This window comes from Schistocerca piceifrons, chromosome 1 (assembly GCF_021461385.2).
Source record: "Schistocerca piceifrons isolate TAMUIC-IGC-003096 chromosome 1, iqSchPice1.1, whole genome shotgun sequence".
In the NCBI taxonomy this organism is placed as follows: Eukaryota; Metazoa; Arthropoda; class Insecta; order Orthoptera; family Acrididae; genus Schistocerca; species Schistocerca piceifrons.
In genome coordinates, this window is record NC_060138.1 from 660805800 (window position 1) to 660823855 (window position 18056).

Below are 18056 nucleotides of genomic sequence, written 5' to 3' on the forward strand. Positions count from 1 at the left end.
AGAGTGGTGCCCTTTGACTGTCATCCGCAGCACCCTTACAGCACAGCGATACGTCGACGATATTGAACGAGCCGTTTCGTTGCCTTTTACGTGAAGACATCCTGAGCTTAAATTTCAGCAAGATAATGCCCGCCCGCACACGACGAGAGCTTCTACTGCTTGTTTTCGTGCTTGCCGAATTCTACGTTTGCCAACTAGGTAGCCAGATTTCTCTCCAATTGAGAACGTTTGGAACATTATGGGCAGGTCCTTCAAACCAGCTCGTGATTTTGACGGCCTAATGCGTCAGTTAGAATTTGGCACGATATCTCTCAGGAAGACATTCGAGTACTCTGTCAATAAATGCCAAGCCGAATAACTACTTGCATAAGCGCCAGAGGTGAACGAACGTGATATTGACTTGTTCAATTTGTGAAGTTAGTGTTCCTGAATAAATCATCCAATTCCTTCTGAAATTATAAGCATTTGCTTTTGTGTACATGTACACCACATCTACCGATTTTCGTCCCATTCGTGGTGATTTTTTTTGTGATGGAATGTGTATAAACTTCTTTGACCACGTTTCTCTAAATCTCTTGACTGGCGCTATGTCCGGATCAAAAGTTAGCCACATTGCTCTAAAATGCTCCTCAAACCTAGCTGCAAAATGTGACGACGGCAAGGGATGTACAACAGGTCGCAACTGAACAATTGTCTAGATATCTAAAGGCACCATTTAGTTAACCTGTATTGTTTAATGTTGTATCACGATTTGGTTGGTTACACCTCACTATAATTAAACAGAGCACACAATATTAAAAAACGCAGAAGTTACAAAATAAATTTAGCGAACAATAAAAAATCTTTCCAACCAAAGATGATGTTTTTGGTGGATATCGCAGTTATTAAAACAGATGGAGGAAATATTTTTACATCTGTTGTTGCCTACATCTCCATTCCAATAATTGGAACCAAACTGCCCTCGAATAGCAAGTTTAAACGACTTCTTCTACAATTTGGGAGTTGTATAGCTTATAACAAAGGAAAGAGGGTAACTGGCGGTTCAAGTTGTTATCACTACCTCTCATCAGTTTGGCTGATCCAGCATCAACAAGTGATAGTAGTGATGCTAATGTCAGAGAGATGGCGTCTGTCAGATTCAACGAAGATCAGAGCACCAGTAGTTTCATAAAAGAAGTGAAACGTATAGGACAAAAAACAAAGTGCCATTCATTTAGTTGCAAAGACGAAACTTACATCCATGAAAATCTAAACTAACTTCTTTTTCTGTCGGTATTTTCCTGTTTGTTTCCTGCTCCGATAAACTTATAACATTTGAAAAAACCTTAGTAGAGTAAATCAGAAAGAAGGCCCAAAATCAGTTAGAAGAAGTCTGAAAATGATGCTTAATCAATATATCAAAACCAAAATTGTTCAAATTAACAATGAAGTTGCAGAACCAGTGGGAGTGTTCAGGACAGTAGAGAAAAAAATAGAATGGTTATAATGAACCGTAGTGCTTTTTAGTAAACTATATACAGTTTTCAAAACTAAGTTTCTAAAGTATTTGAAACGAAAGTTTACAATCGGTCTGTGTAGTCAGGTTTGCATTTGGCAACCTGGCACGGAAAATTATGCTGAAAGCTATTAAAAACTAAGGGTTAGCTAGTCAGCAATGATGAGATGAATGTTGGGAGACATGGGAGAACCAAGCGGATGACGTATTCAACTGAAATAGAAGAGACAGGTAGCTGTCATAGTAATGAAAATAACTGGATGTGGAGAACACATGTAGAGACGTGTACTCCAAGAGATAAGAAAAGACCGAGATGATTACCTAACGCTAGTTGTGTTATCGTCAATAGAAAACATACAGAAGGAACATGGATGACTGTAGCTGGTGACCGTAATATATACTTTCTGTATGTTCAGAAAACAGAAATTTCGATGTCTGCCGCATTCGAACCATGAAAGAATTCATTGGTGATAAACAAAAATTTTTGCCACATCTTTGATGCGAACGAGGGTTTCCTGCCAAGTAAGCAGATGGGTTAACCATCTAGGCCCCCTCGGCACAGTGGTTATACCAAATTGCACGGACTACCAAAGCATATCTCCCCACTCCACCCACATTCCCATCTGCAGCACGCTATCAAAGTAGCGTCCCTTAGCCCTTGTTCCTCTGTTTGCTCATTGCATCACGCAGAGTCCCGCACGATGTCTGCACTGAATGATCATATTACCCTTCACAGAGCTTATACACTGACGGAAAAAATTGCAGCACCAAGATGGAAGTCTACGACATAAACGAAAGTTGGTAGGCGTGCTTCTACATTTGAAAGATGACGTCTGTTCCAATTTCGCACCAGTCGCATGTGCAAATCAGGTTTGCTTTGTTGTTGTTGTGGTCTTCAGTCCTGGGACTGGTTTGATGCAGCTCTCCATGCTACTCTATCCTGCGCAAGCTTCTTCATCTCCCAGTACCTACTGCAACCTACATCCTTCTGAATCTGCCCAGTGTATTCATCTCTCGGTCTCCCTATCGATTTCCACCCTCCACGCTGCCCTCCAATACTAAATTCGTGATTCCTTGATGCCTCAGAACGTGACCTACCAACCGATCCCTTCTTCTAGTCAAGTTGTGCCACAAACTCCTCTTCTCCCCAATTCTATTCAATACCTCCTCATTAGTTACGTGATCTACCCATCTAATCTTCAGCATTCTTCTGTAGCACCACATTTCGAAAGCTTCTATTCTATTCTTGTCCAAACTATATGACTCGTATATCGTCCATGTTTCACTACCATACATGGCTACACTCCACACAAATACTTTTAGAAACGACTTCCTGCCACCTAAATCTATACTCGATGTTTACAAATTTCTCTTCTTCAGAAACTCTTTCCTTGCCATTGCCAGTTTACATTTATATCCTCTCTACTTCGACCACCATCAGTTATTTTGCTCCCCAAATAGCAAAACTCCTTTACTACTTTAAGTGTCTCATTTCCTAATCTAATTCCTTCAGCATCACTCGACTTAATTCGACTACATTCCATTATCCTCGTTTTGTTTTTGTTGATGTTCATCTTATATCCTCCTTTCAAGGCACTGTACATTCCGTTCAACTGCTCTTCCAAGTCCTTTGCTGTCTCTGACAGAATTACAATGTTATCGGCGAACCTCAAAGTTTTTATTTCTTCTCCATGGATTTTAATACCCACTCCAAATTTTTCTTTTGTTTCCTTTACTGCTTGATCAGTATACATATTGAATAACGTCGGGGAGAGGCTACAACCCTGTCCCACTCCCTTTAACACAATTTATTTCAATGTATATTAATCCCTATCTTTTTGCGATTTACAACAACAATTATTTAACACAGTAATTAATACATTACTTATTTCAATAAAAAATGTCTTGTAGAGTTTTCTTGGTCTAGCAAACAGATAACCTAAAATGTAGACTTTCACATAACTAACGGTATGTATATCCTCCCATGCCCCATGAATGACAGACGTTGACAGCGTAGGATACATAATAATATATGTGGTCGATGTTGTACTCGCGTGTGTTCTATTCAGGGCTTTTTGTACTTTTTACACATTAAAATCTGCTGCAGCCTAACAGCACAGGTGATATGGGCTTTATGCACTCATTATCCGCTCAGGGCTTTATGACACTTTTCAAAATTTTCGCTGGTATTGTTGTCTTTGCAGCGGTTGACTGGCCACTATTTCCAGTTTCTAGACGATTTTGGTCCCATTTTTCCTTCTTTAGTCTGTTTTTCATACTGCTCTTTTGTTCCTTTTAGTTCATTCACCACCTGAAGTATAAACTTCTTCCTTTCCACTTTCTTGTTAGTTAATATTTGGTAGATGAACAACGTGTTTATTCAAGATGTTGTAGAAAATATGCATCGGCCATTTCCTACATTGCACCCTTGTGATGTATATTTAAGGTTCATTTGATCAACGACGCCCAGTCCGTACATTGTTGCATTATATAAGGGACGATGAAAAGGTTACCGTTTGAGGGTATCGCTACACATTCTATACAACCCGGCGCGACGACGATGCGGGTATAAAAGCACAGACATTTAGGCAGCGAATTAGTGTAGTCTTCGAACGGAAGCTTTTTTATCAATCCTTATACAATGTTTTTTTTTCTTTTTTTTCCGGCCAGAGTGGCCAAGAGGTTCTAGGCGCTACAGCCTGGAACCGCGGGACCGCTACGGTCGCAGGTTCGAATCCTGCCTTGGGCATGGATGTGTGTAATGTCCTGAGGTTAGTTAGGTTTAAGTAGTTCTAAGTTCTAGGGGACTGATGGCCTCAGAAGTTAAGTCCCATAGTTCTAAGAGTCATTTGAACCATTTTGACATTATTTCAGTTTCGTCTTTTTTGTGTGCTAATTGCTACTTCAGCATACAGTGTATTGAGAAGAATGACATTTTTATTCTTGTTTCTTTGGTAAACAGTCATGGTGCGATCTATGTTGGTAGCCTGGAGCAAGACAGTGGTGGAGTGTATTTCAGCAAGTGGCTTTTTACCTCATCAAGGATTTCATGACGGATCTTGATCATCGTACCAGCTAATGAAGTTTTCTTTTCTTTAAGTTTATTAGCAAGTTGAAGACAGGTGAACAAGATGTCTGTCATCATGTTTCGTCCATTTAGAAGAGGGACACGTAACGTTTGATTAGTTACTTCTCTCTGTGCGTGTCCTCTCTCCTGAGGTACGGGAAAGCATTAGATATATACACTACTGGCCATTAAAATTGCTACACCACGAAGATGACGTGCTACAGACGCGAAATTTAACCGACAGGAAGAAGATGCTGTGATATGCAAATGATTAGCTTTTCAGAGCATTCACACAAGATTGGTGTCGGTGGCGACACCTAAAACGTGCTGACATGAGGGAAGTTTCCAACCGATTTCTCCTACACAAACAGCAATTGACCGGTATTGCCTGGTGAAACGTTGTTGTGACGCCTCGTGTAAGGAGGAGAAACGCGTACCATCACGCTTCCGACTTGATAAATGTCGGATTGTAGCCTATCGCAATTGCAGTTTATCGTATCGCGACATTGCTCCTCGCGTTGGTCGAGATCCAATGACTGTCAGCAGAATATGGAATCGGTGGGTTCAGGAGGGTAATACGGAAAGCTGTGCTGGATCCAAACGGCTTCGTATCACTAGTAGAGGAGGTGACAGGCATCGCATCCGCATGGCTGTAACGGATCGTGCAGCCACGTCTCGATCCCTCAGTCAACAGATGGGGACGTTTGCAAGACAACAACCATCTGCACGAACAGTTCGACGCCGTTTGCAGCAGCATGGACTATCAGTTCGGAGACCATGGCTGCGGTTACCCTTGACGCTGCACCACAGACAGGAGCGCCTGCGATGATGAACTCAACGACGAACCTAGGTGCAAGAATGGCAAAACGTCATTTTTTCGGATGAATGCAGGTTCTGTTTACAGCATCATGATGGTCACATCCGTGTTTGGCGACATCGCGGTGAACGCACATTGGAAGCGTGTATTCGTCATCGCCATACTGGCGATGGTATGGAGTGCCATTGGTTACACGTCTCAGTCACCTCTTGCTGGCATTGACGGCACTTTGAACAGTGGACGTTACATTTCAGATGTGTTACGACACGTGGCTCTACCCTTCATTCGATCGCTGCGAGACCCTACATTTCCTCAGGATAATGCACGAACGCATGTTGCAGTTCCTGTACGGGCCTTTCTGGATACAGAAAATGTTCGACTGCTGCCCTGCCAGCACATTCTCCAGATCTCTCACCAACTGAAAACGTCTGGTCAATGGTGGCCGAGCAACTGGCTCGTCTCAATACTCCAGTCACTACTCTTGATGAACTTTGGTATCGAGTTGAAGCTGCATGGGCAGCTGTACCTGTACACGCCATTCAAGCTCTGTTTGAGTCAATGCCCAGGCGTATCAAGGCCGTTATTGCGGCCAGAGGTGGTTGTTGTGAGCACTGATTTCTCAGGGTCTATGCACCCAAATCGCGTGAAAATGTAATCACATGTCAGTTCTAGTATAATATATTTGTCCAGTGAATAACCATTTATCATCCGCATTTCTTCTTGTTGTAGCAATTTTAATGGCCAGTAATATACTTTGTCGCCACATCAACAGAAATCCAAAATTAGAGATAAGATATATTGGCCAAGTGTTGAATGAACCTGTATCTTGTTTTCTAGGTAATAGTTGCTAGTGTATGACCATATTTTCTCCAGTTTGGTAATAGCAAATAATGCTTCCCGTGAACTTTCCCGATCTTTTAGGTACAAAAGTGAATTTATTGGCTGGTAGGCGTTCAGTTTTAGTTGATTTTTCATCGAAACGGAGAAATTTGAGAAGCTTCTGAAATCTGACCCTTGGCATACCGTCCTCAAATGTAGCAGGCGCCAAGGAATGCGAACAAAGTTCATTTGCAGATGTACGTTTTGGACAAATGAGATCCTGAGCACGTATGATGGCTATCAGTTTTTCCAATTCCTCAAGTGACACAGTCCAGTCATTGATTTTGGTACTTTTCGAGCATCTCATTTTGTGTATATTTTCATAAGAATAACACTGCTTCGTCAAAAATAAGATGGAAAGCACTGATGACAGAGTCACCAACTCGTTGGAAAGCGCAAGTAGTGGGACCTCCTCTTTCCTTTAGAATTTACACAGTTGTTTTCCTTCCAGAAGATGAAAAATTGGCGCTCTCCCACTTGGTTCCATCCCCATTGACCATAATTGGAAAGGCATTCAGCTGGACCTGCTGTAATGGACGAGATGATGATTGACCTAGATAAGTAGATCAGCATCTGAATCCTCCTTCGCTAATCCCTTCTCGTTCATAATGTCTTCGTCTTCACATGTCTCGTATAAGATCCTCATTTTCATAAATAAAGTCAAATTACGATTCAGCGTCGGAATTCTCTAAGAGACGTAACGTTTCTTCATCAGAAAGTCCATGCTGACGTGTTCTAAAAGCTTTTCATGGACAAAGAATATTACCTGAATGACACAATAAACTGCGGAAGATTGGAATGTGCTCGTATCAAGGCACAAGAGTGAGCAGCAACACCTCTGTATTATTGTTAATTGTTGCTGCTTCATTGTTGGACTATTTACGTATATTCAGAAGACAAATTACCGTGGTATCAAAGTGATCTCTTTCACCGGTCTAGTCTTATCGAACGAAACAACCAAGAAAATAAAAATATTTTGTGCATAGTAATCAACCATTACAATGAGAAGAAAAAAATGAGGAAAAGTCAAACGATTTCATGAACGATGTACAAAAATTGGATACGACATCGAAGAAAAAAGTATTACAGGGCTCATTTTGACATCTCCGCCATTCCGGTGTTTAGGCGACAAAGAAGCAATTATCAACACCTCACTGAGTTTGATCGAGTTCGCGTAATATAGCTGCGAAAAACTGGACGTTCCTTCTGCAATACTTCAGAAGGACTTGGCAGGAATGTAGCCACTGTACATGATTGCTGGCAGCGGTGATTTCGAGAATGTACGGTCACAAGAAGACTGTGCTCCGAACTACCGAGAGGGAAGACCATTGTGTGCAGCCTATGGCTCTGGCGCTGCATACTGCATCTGCAGCAGCATTTTGAGTAGCAGGTGGCACCACAGTGATACAACGAACTGTTACAAATCGGTTACTTCGAGGACTGCCCTGTAGCGTGCATTTCACTGATCCTGAATCACTGTCATTTTCGACTACAGTGGTGTCAAGTGACAGTTCGTTAGAGGGGAGGAAGGAGGTCTGTTGTGTTTTCTGATGAAAGCTGGTTGTGCCTCGGTGCCGGTGGTGGCAGTGTGTTGGTTAGAAGGGGATTAAGTTGAGGGCCCGCAACCAATTTGTCTGCATGCTAGACACACGGAACCTACACCTGGAGTTATGGTCTGACGTGCGATTTCGTATGACAGCAAGAGTATTCTCATCGTTATCCCATGCACCCTGCCTGCATATCTGTTCGTCAGTCTGGTGATTCGACCTTCTGTGCTGTCATCCATAAACAGCATTCCAGGGTTTGTTCTCCAACAGGATTACGCTCGTCCATATACCGCTATTGTAACCCAACATGCTCTAAGAGTGTCGACATGTTGCCTTGGCCTGCTCGATCACCAGATTTATCTTCAGTAGAGAACATAAGGGGCATCACCGGACGACAACTTCAGCGTCACCCACAAACAGTATTAAACGTCCTTGCACTGACCGAGCAAGTGCGAGGCATGGAAGTCCATAACATAAACTGATATCCGGCACATGTACAACACAATGCATGCGCGGAAATGGAAATGTCGCGTGGGTAAAGCCTCCCGTTAGGTAGACCGGTCGCCTGGTGCAAGTCATTTGAGTTGACGCCACTTCGGCGACTTGCGAGTCGATGAGGATGAGATGATGAGGATGATGAAGACAACACAACACCCAATCCCTGACCGGAGAAAAATCTCTGACCTAGCGGGTAATCGAACCCGAGCCCCTTAGCGTAAGAGTTCGTTGCACTGACCACTCGGCTATCGGGGCGGACAATGCATGCACATTTTCATGCTTGCATTCAATATTCTGGCGGTTACACCGGATAATGTACCAGCATTTTACACTTGCAATGGCTTATCCCGCGCTTACACTAACCTGTAAGCTTGCGATGACAAAAAAAAAGAAAAAAAGGAAAGTGTGTGAAATCTTATGGGACTTAACTGCTAAGGTCTTCAGTCCCTAAGCTTACACATTACTTAACCTAAATTATCCTAAGGACAAACACACACACCCATGCCCGAGGGAGGACTCGAACCTCCGCCGAGACCCTTGCAGTGTCAATCTCTTACATATTTTACCTAGACAAATATATTCCTGAAATTTCATTATTCTACATTAATACCTTTTGCGCCGGCTGGGCGTTTCAGTCTGGAACCGCGCGACCGCTACGGTCGCAGGTTGGAATCCTGCCTCGCGCATGGATGTGTGTGATGTCCTTAGGTTAGTTAGGTTTAAGTAGTTCCAAGTTCTAGGGGATTGATGACCTCAGATGTTAAGTGCTCAGAGCCATTTGAACCATTTGAATTTCCTTTTGGTGTTGCAATTCTTTTCCCGTCAGTGTGTGTCTCAATGACTGGTGAGTTCTCTCGGACGTGTGCGAAAGAACTAACGCCACTCGTATAGACAGTGTATACTTTCTGTGTTTGAGAATGCCCTCCGAACTGTTGAGTACTGTACACGAAATTTGCACCGGAATTTCTACTTCAAAACATTAAACATGGTGATTGGTTGCGTTCAGCCGATTTTAATGTTATTGTTATTGGCGAAGAAACTTTGTGAAAATTATTATGAAATTCTCGGTGATGAACGGTATTTTAATGTACAGACGTTGATTCGCAGAACAAAAAAATGGTTCAAATGGCTCTGAGCACTATGGGACTTAACTGCTGAGGTCATCAGTCCCCTAGAACTTAGAACTACTTAAACCTAACTAACCTAAGGACATCACACACATCCATGCCCGAGGCAGGATTCGAACCTGCGACCGTAGCGGTCACGCGGTTCCAAACTGACGCGCTTAGAACCGCACGGCCACACCGGCCGGCTCGCAGAACAAACGGTCTCCCACGACTAGAGTGTTCTCTCCGAGATATTGCTCGAGGAGTATGCACATGCAGACAGACGTAAACACATTGTCACACATAGCCTTGTCAGCAGGTACTGGGAGATGAAGAAGCTTGCACAGGATAGAGTAGCATGGAGAGCTGCATCAAACCAGTCTCAGGACTGAAGACCACAACAACAACAACAACAACAACAACAGCCTTGTCAAAAAAAAAAGGGCATACTATTGTAGACATGTGAGATGGTTTTGGGTGCAAAAATATCGTTGGCGATTTCCGGCCTCACTGTTACTGATGGAACTTAGCGATGCACTGTGTAACCAATGTCGCAAATTTGCGCTTGTACCCTTCGCGAATAGATCTGCATCTAACAAGAACTGTTCACTAACATGAAAGATGCCCAAATCTTTATTAAAAGACCTCGCCTGGATCTTTCTGAGTATTTCATAACCGTCTGTGTTGATGCAAGTTGTCCCGAGTGCGAGGACAAAAGACAAAAAGATGAGTCAGCTGGAGAAACAATCATGACGTCTATAAGTGCTGGACGACATAATTACTGCGTTTACAACTGCATGGCACAGCTAGATAGACAACAAAAATAAAAGTGATTTCCGCGAATTACGGAAAAATCACAGAAAAATATAAACACTCTGAAAATAAACTTATTGCCAGGAAGTTTCAAGTTTCATTTCCTGTTGTTTTTAGGCGTGTCAATGATTTCTGACATCAAGAAAGTTACACCAGAATTGACCAGGGATGAGAACGCGCTTCTCACTCGTGTTTAGCGATAACGATTGGCTAGTTAAGCTGTTCAATCGTAGCTTCTTCTCTCTGGATGGAACGAGGTCTATCGGACAGTGAACACTCTATGAGAAAAAAATAAATAAACGAACCACCACAAAGGAATCATCCGTGTGGGACAGAAATCGGAAGATGTGATGTATATGTACAGACAAACAAATCATCACAGTTTTAGAAAAATGTGATGATTCATTCTAGAGCTTCACAAACTAAGCAAATCAGTAATGTGTCGGTCCATCTGCGACCCTTAGGCAAGCAGTTATTCGGCTGGCATTTAAAACCCTTCCTTGAACATCAGGGCTGCCTATCTCTCCCAAATTTAGAACGTTTGTAGTATTATAGGCAGGGCCCTCCAACAGACTCGGAGTTTTGACGCTCTAACCCGCCAATTGGACCGGATCTGGGGCACTACGAATGTAGTGTGTGGAGAAACAAGGTGAGAATGTGGGTCTCGCGGGAGGCGTGCGCGAGATAGTCCCTGCAGTCGCATTATCCACTGTGCCCTCGGTGGCTCAGATGGATAGAGCGTCTGCCGTATAAGCAGGAGATCCTGCCACTCGTATAGACAGTGTATACTTTCTGTGTTTGAGAATGCCCTCCGAACTGTTGAGTACTGTACACGAAATTTGCACCGGAATTTCAACTTCAAAACATTAAACATTGTGATTGGTTGCGTTCAGCCGATTTTAATGTTATTGTTATTGGCGAGTCCCGGTCAGGGCACATACGAGGGTCAGTCAAAAAGTAATGCCTCCTATTTTTTTTTCTACGTTTAATTGTCAGGAAATTTAAATGCAATTACATAGGTTGAAAACCACAACATTGAGGATCATTTTGTCATTTTTCAATGTAATCTCCGCCCATCTCTACAGTTTTGGTCCATCTTTGAACAAGGGCATGTATCCCAGCACGGTAAAAATCACAGCTCTGCTTCCTAAGCCATTGACGCACGGATGTTTTGACGGCCTCCTCATCTTCAAAATGAATCCCACGATGAGCTTCTTTTAGTGGCCCGAACAGATGGAAGTCTGATGGTGCCAGGTCAGGGCTGTATGGGGGATGAGGCAAAACTTCCCATCCAATTTTGACAATCTCATCAGAGGTGTGACGACTGGTGTGTGGTCTTGCATTGTCATGCAAAAGAAGAACATCTGCCATTGATTTTGTTGGGCGAACTCGCTGAAGACGTGCTTTAAGTTTGTTGAGGGTTGTGACGTATTGAACAGAATTTATTGTGCATCCCTGCTCCAAAAAATCAACCAGAATCACACCCTCTGTATCCCAGAAAACTGTTGCCATAACTTTCCCTGCCGATCGCACAGTTTTGAATTTTTTCTTCCTCGGCGAGCTTGTGTGGCGCCACTCCATTGACTGCCTCTTTGATTCGGGTTCAAAAAAATGCACCCATGTTTCGTCCCCGGTCACAATTTTTTTCAGAAACTCATCTCCCTCCAAACGGAAGCGCTGCAAGTGTTGGGAGGCTATTGTTTTCCTTGCCTCTTTATTCTGATCGGTTAACATTCTTGGAACCCACCGTGCACAAACTTTTGAGTACCCCAATTGTTTAATAATCGTGATCACACTGCCTTTACTAAGAGAAATAATGCGACACACTTCATCTGCAGTCACCCGACGGTCACCACGAATGATGTCATCAACTTGCTGAATGTTGTGTGGAGTCACTGCACTCACCGGCCTGCCGCTCCGCTTTTCGTCAGTCAACGGTGTTTGCCCTTCAGCTTCCTTACAACGACGAACCCATCGTCTAACAGTGCTGACATCCACTGTCACAACACCACACACCTTCTTCAGTCTTTCATGAATGTGTATGGGCGTTTCACCTTCTGCATTCAAGAATTCAATCACACAACGCTGTCTCAAACGAACATCGATGTCGGCCATCTTACAAACTTCTGCTGTGCTGCCACCTGTTGACACAGAAAGTTACTACTGCAGTGGATTGCAGAAGAAGGTTTGAGGAATGGCGCCAAATTCAAATTTTTCACTTAACTTAATTTCTTTAAGTAGAAAAAAAATGGGAGGCATTACTTTTTGACCGACCCTCGTATTTTCACCTGTCCTCGTTGAAATATATATATCAACGCCTGTCAACAGCTGAAGGTATTAATATAATTCTAATTTCGTTCTAGACGACTGCAGGTCAGCAATGGTGTCTGTTCTTTCGGACATGTCCGAAAGAATAGACACCATATCCATATAAGTATATCCAACAACGCTGTCGATAAGGGCCAGAGATGGACCAACACGTTACTGACTTTCTTGATTTGTGAAGCTCTTTCTCTGGGACGAATCATCCAGTTTTTCTGAAACTGTAATTATTTATTTGTATCTACAGGTACACCACGTCTGCCGGTTCTCGTTCCATTGGAATTTTAAGACTCAATTTTTAAATAAGCCACTACTTTGCTTGCATGGAAAATTCCTATACCTACTGATTTTTAGACATGGTCTTTCAATTTTTTAGTTATTCCTAACTAAACATTTGTATCCACTCTGCTATTTCAAATGATCGTGGCTTTCTTGAAACGCTTTATAATCTGAGAGTTTCAATGACTTTTTGACAAAATTTACAATAACTCTATGTATCTGTGTACAAAGGCAGCTTTAATATTAGGATCTTCTTCAGCCTTTAAAATTACGTGTTTGGACCAGTTTTTAACTTTCTATCTGAAGACAAGACAGTGTAAAAATTTTATGTTAAGTTATTCGACTAATTACAGAAAAACTCTTGACTGGAGTGATCTCACATTTGCTAAATATAGCTCTCTAAACATTGTGAACATGAAAACAAAATTTTTATACCTTGACGTTAGGTAAAGCTGTCATCAGCTTTAATGGACATAGTCCTATTGGAGGCGATACGCTGTCGTCTTCTTCCGGCAACTGAGCTGGGTGACTTAACGAGTTGTGGGGCAAAACCAAAGATTATTAGAAAATATTGAACAATATGTTGAAGTCCATCAAGCTTGTTTTCTTACTTGGGAGACTTCGCTTTTCATGAAACGCGATGTACAGATACTTATCGAGGTAGTGCAGTGATTAGCACATTGGACTCGCATTGCAGAGGATGAAGGTTCAAACCCGCGTTTGGCCATCCAGATTTAAGTTTTCCGTGATTATCGTCAATCGCTCCAAGCAAACTCCGAGAGGGTTCTTTTGAAAGGGCACTGCCGATTTCCTTCCCTATCGTTGACGCAATCCGAGCTTGTGCTCCGTCTCCATAGATGTCGACGGGACGTTAAATCCAATCTTCCTTCCTTCCAAGTATAGATCCGTTGTGTCGGGATCAGCATATTGCAATAGGCTCTTAAACTCTGCTCGCACAAGACACCGCTCAGTTGTTTTGTTTCATGTTCACTGTAACACACTACTTCCCTAATCAGTTACTTAAGAATCTCACATGAAGTCAGAGAGAAACACTTACGAGAAGAACGCGCAAGTGCCACAATCCGACTCCCCACAAACTTCGCTCAGTGCAAGAAAAGTTAAAATAAGTGAACACATGTTTCGACTTATCCGCAGATACTCAACCGTTTGTGAAAAAACGACCCCCATAGTTTTCGACGTAATTCAGATACCGCATAGCTTGCAGTAATCTCAGGCCGAATGGCACCGCAGTGGCCAGCTCAGTTTTGCAACCCGTGTTCGAAAACAGATTATTTTTGTTTCACTTATTTTCTCATGGCCATAGAAGTTTATTACACGAAAGTTTCTCATCAAGTTAGGGGATAGAAGGGCGTTATGTAAACTGTAAAATTACGACTGGGTTTCACAATAAGTGTCACGCATTTAATATGTAACATATGTGTGTATAAAATTTTCTAGGGTTACAATTTTTTTAAACTCTCTTGTTCTTATATTTCCTTATTATCTCAATTCTTATATTAGTTCTTATATTTATTCCATCATTTATTCCATAGGAAGATTTAGTCCATTCCCTTGAATGATACCGATCGGCCGGCTGGAGAAGCCGTGCGGTTCTAGGCGCTTTAGTCTGGAACCGCGTGACCGCTACGGTCGCAGGTTCGAATCCTGCCTCGAGCATGAATGTGTGTGATGTTCATAGGTTAGTTAGGTTTAAGTAGTTCTAAGTTCTAGGGGACTGATGACCACAGATGTTAAGTCCCATAGTGCTCTGAGCCATTTGAATCATTTGAACCATTTGATACCGATCGGAAAAACATCGAAACACAGAAATTCCGAACACCCCCTGAGTATCACGTGAAGGCAGGTTTGCCCCAGTGACATTTCTTCGTATGAATCTTACTCGTGAAACAAATGTCATCAACACTGGTGAAGATCTCACGCGTTGGCAATGATTTCGCGGTAATCCACGCACGGCGGATAACTTCAGTGAAAATTGGCGCTTGGGATTAACTATATATCAAAATGGACTACAGGAATTTCGCCGAAAACACTTTCAAGTAACTGTCTCAAGGATTTATTGTTTCTTTTCTTCTTTTCAAAATTCATGCACCAGGCATACAAGGACACCGTTATTTTAAGATACAATAGGAAATATTCGAGGAGTAATCGTCTATATACACCGGTAGCTAAATGAAAAACAGAAGTATAATTAATAATAGGGTTTCGAACACTGATCACAAAGTTTTCCTCAGAATCGCGTATCTAGGGATATTTTGAAGTCTCTTCCGCTGAGCAAACTTCCTCGGAAATCGGGCTATGGTTTCGTTCTTCACGTTGGTGTTACTTTGATGTCGTCTACATCTACATCTACATTTATACTCCGCAAGCTACCCAACGGTGTGTGGTGGAGGGCACTTTACGTGCCACTATCATTAACTCCCTTTCCTGTTCCAGTCGCGTATTGTTCGCGGGAAGAAAGACTGGCGGAAAGCCTTCGTGCGCGCTCGAATCTCTCTAATTTTACATTCGTGATTTCCTCGGGAGGTATAAGTAGGGGGAAGCAATATATTCGATACTTCATCCAGAAACGCACCTTCACGAAACCCGGACAGCAAGCTACACCACGATGCAGAGCGCCTCTCTTGCAGAGTCTGCCACTTGAGTATGCTAAACATCTCCGTAACGCTATCACGCTTACCAAATAACCCTGTGACGAAACGCGCCGCTCTTCTTTGGATCTTCTCTATCTCCTCTGTCAACCTGACCTGGTACGGATCCTACACTGATGAGCAATACTCAAGTATAGGTCGAACGAGTGTTTTGTAAGCCACCCTCTTTGTTGATGGACTACATTTTCTAAGGACTCTTCCAATGAATCTCAACCTGGCACCCGCCTTACCAACAATTAATTTTATATGATCATTCCACTTCAAATCGTTCCGTACGCATACTCCCAGATATTTTACAGAAGTAACTGCTACCAGTGGCGAAATACGCATTCGCTCATCCAAGCGTCTTCTTGTTGTGCAGAACACCCGTACGCCGTGAGGATCTTCCCGGCGGACATGCACAACACGTCGCACTGGGGCCACCTCTCCGTGGAGCTCCGTGGTATTAGCGGCCTCGTCAAGGAACTCCCTCTCACTGAGAATGATGAGTCAGTATCTTGCTTGCCGACTCGTTTTGTGCATGTTCGTGAGACACTCTGGTTGACTAGTTTCTCTCCTCAGCGCGCTAAGTTTTAGATGTGTGTATGATTCGTGTGAATGCGGTAAGTGCTTCTGCAGTGTAATGTGGGTATTCCTCCTTAGATCGTGATACACTACAGCATGGTCATCAGTAGCCATTAAGATGCTACGGTAAGGGGAGGAGGTGGCAGCGAGGGTCCCGAAGCTTACCACCCCTTCTTCTTTTCTATTCAAGTGGTGATCATATTTTTGCTAAAGCTATAACAGTAAGACTGAGAGTGTAAATATTGTTAAAGCATATAAATATTGACTACTGCAGCTATCACAGTGAAACTATAGTTTTAGCACTAGTTATTGAGAACCGATAAATTAGATAATACACTTCTGGCCATTAAAATTGCTACACCACGAAGATGACATGCTACAGACGCGAAATTTAACCGACAGGAAGAAGATGCTGTGATACGCAAATGATTAGCTTTTCAAAGCATTCACACAAGGTTGGCGCCGATGGTCATACCTACAACGTGCTGGCATGAGGAAAGTTTCCAACCGATTTCTCATACACAAACAGCAGTTGACCGGCGTTGCCTGGTGAAACGTTGTTGTGATGCCTCGTGTAAGCAGGAGAAATGCGTACCATCACGTTTCCGACATTGATAAAGGTAGGATTGTAGCCTATCGCAATTGCGGTTTATCGTATCGCGACATTGCTGCTCGCGTTGGTCGAGATCCAATGACTGTTAGCAGAATATGGAATCGGTGGGCTCAGGAGGGTAATACGGAAAGCCATGCTGGATCCCAACGGCCTCGTATCACTAGCAGTCGAGATGACAGGCGTCTTATCCGCAAGGCTGTAACGGATCGTGCAGCACGTCTCGATCCCTGGGTCAACAGATGGGGACGTTTACAAGACAATCACCATCTGCACGAACAGTTCGACGACGTTTGCAGCAGCATGGACTATCAGCTCGGAGACCATGGCTGCGGTTACCCTTGACGCTGTTTCACAGACAGGAGCGCCTGCGATGGTGTACGAACGGTAAAACGTCATTTTTTCGGATGAATCCAGGTTCTGTTTACGGCATCATGATGGTCGCATCCGTGTTTGGCGACATCGCGGTGAACGCACATTGGATGCGTGTATTCGTCATCGCCATACTGGCGTATCACCCGGCGTGATGGTATGGGGTGCCATTGGTTACACGTCTCGGTCACCTCATGCTCGCATCGACGGCACTTTGAACAGTGGACGTTACATTTCAGATGTGTTACGACCCGTGGCTCTACCCTTCATTCGATCCCTGCGAAACCCTACATTTCAGCAGGATAATTCACGGCCGCATGTTGCACTTTCTGGATACAGAAAATGTTCGACTGCTGCCCTGGCCAGCACATTCTCCAGATCTCTCCCCAACTGAAAACGTCTGGTCAATGGTGGCCGAGCAACTGGCTCGTCACAATACGCCAGTCACTACTCTTGATGAACTGTGGTATCGTGTTGAAGCTACATGGGCAGCTGTACCTGTACACGCCATCCAAGCTCAGTTTGACTCAATGCCCAGGCGTATCAAGGCCGTTATTACGGGCGGAGGTGGTTGTTCTGGGTACTGATTTCTTAGGACCTATGCACCCAAACTGCGTGAAAATGTAATGACATGTCAGTTCTAGTATAGTATACTTGTCCAATGAATACCCGTTTATCATCTGCATTTCTTCTTGGTGTAGCAATTTTAATGGTCAGTATCGTAGAATGAATCGTTACGGCAAATAGGACATTTCGTAACCACTTTGGTGTGCCAATTTATGTTAGTTACCGTTCCTCTATAACTCCATCAAATATTACTGCTGGCTGTGTTATGTTAAGTCCATACAGAGAACAAATGGATGAGTCACAAGTGGAATCAGTCAGTTCATACAAATACCTGCGAGTAACAACTTGTGGGTATATAAAATGGAAAGATCACATAGGCTCAGCCTTATCTAAAGCTGATGGATACGGCAGTTCATTAGTGGGATACTGGCAAACTGCAGTTATTGTACAA

The 18056-nt window shown here is 43.1% G+C and overlaps 1 protein-coding gene across 1 annotated transcript in view; it reads left to right on the forward strand.

Annotated features, from left to right (window-relative positions):
* Positions 1-16068, forward strand: part of LOC124764117 (pancreatic triacylglycerol lipase-like) — a 210907-nt gene extending 194839 nt beyond the window's left edge. Inside the window, exon 9 of the mRNA XM_047249131.1 lies at positions 15854-16068. Within this exon, the coding sequence (XP_047105087.1) occupies positions 15854-16068 (215 nt within the window). The remainder of the gene's footprint in view (positions 1-15853) is intronic.
* The last annotated feature ends 1988 nt before the right edge of the window (positions 16069-18056 follow it).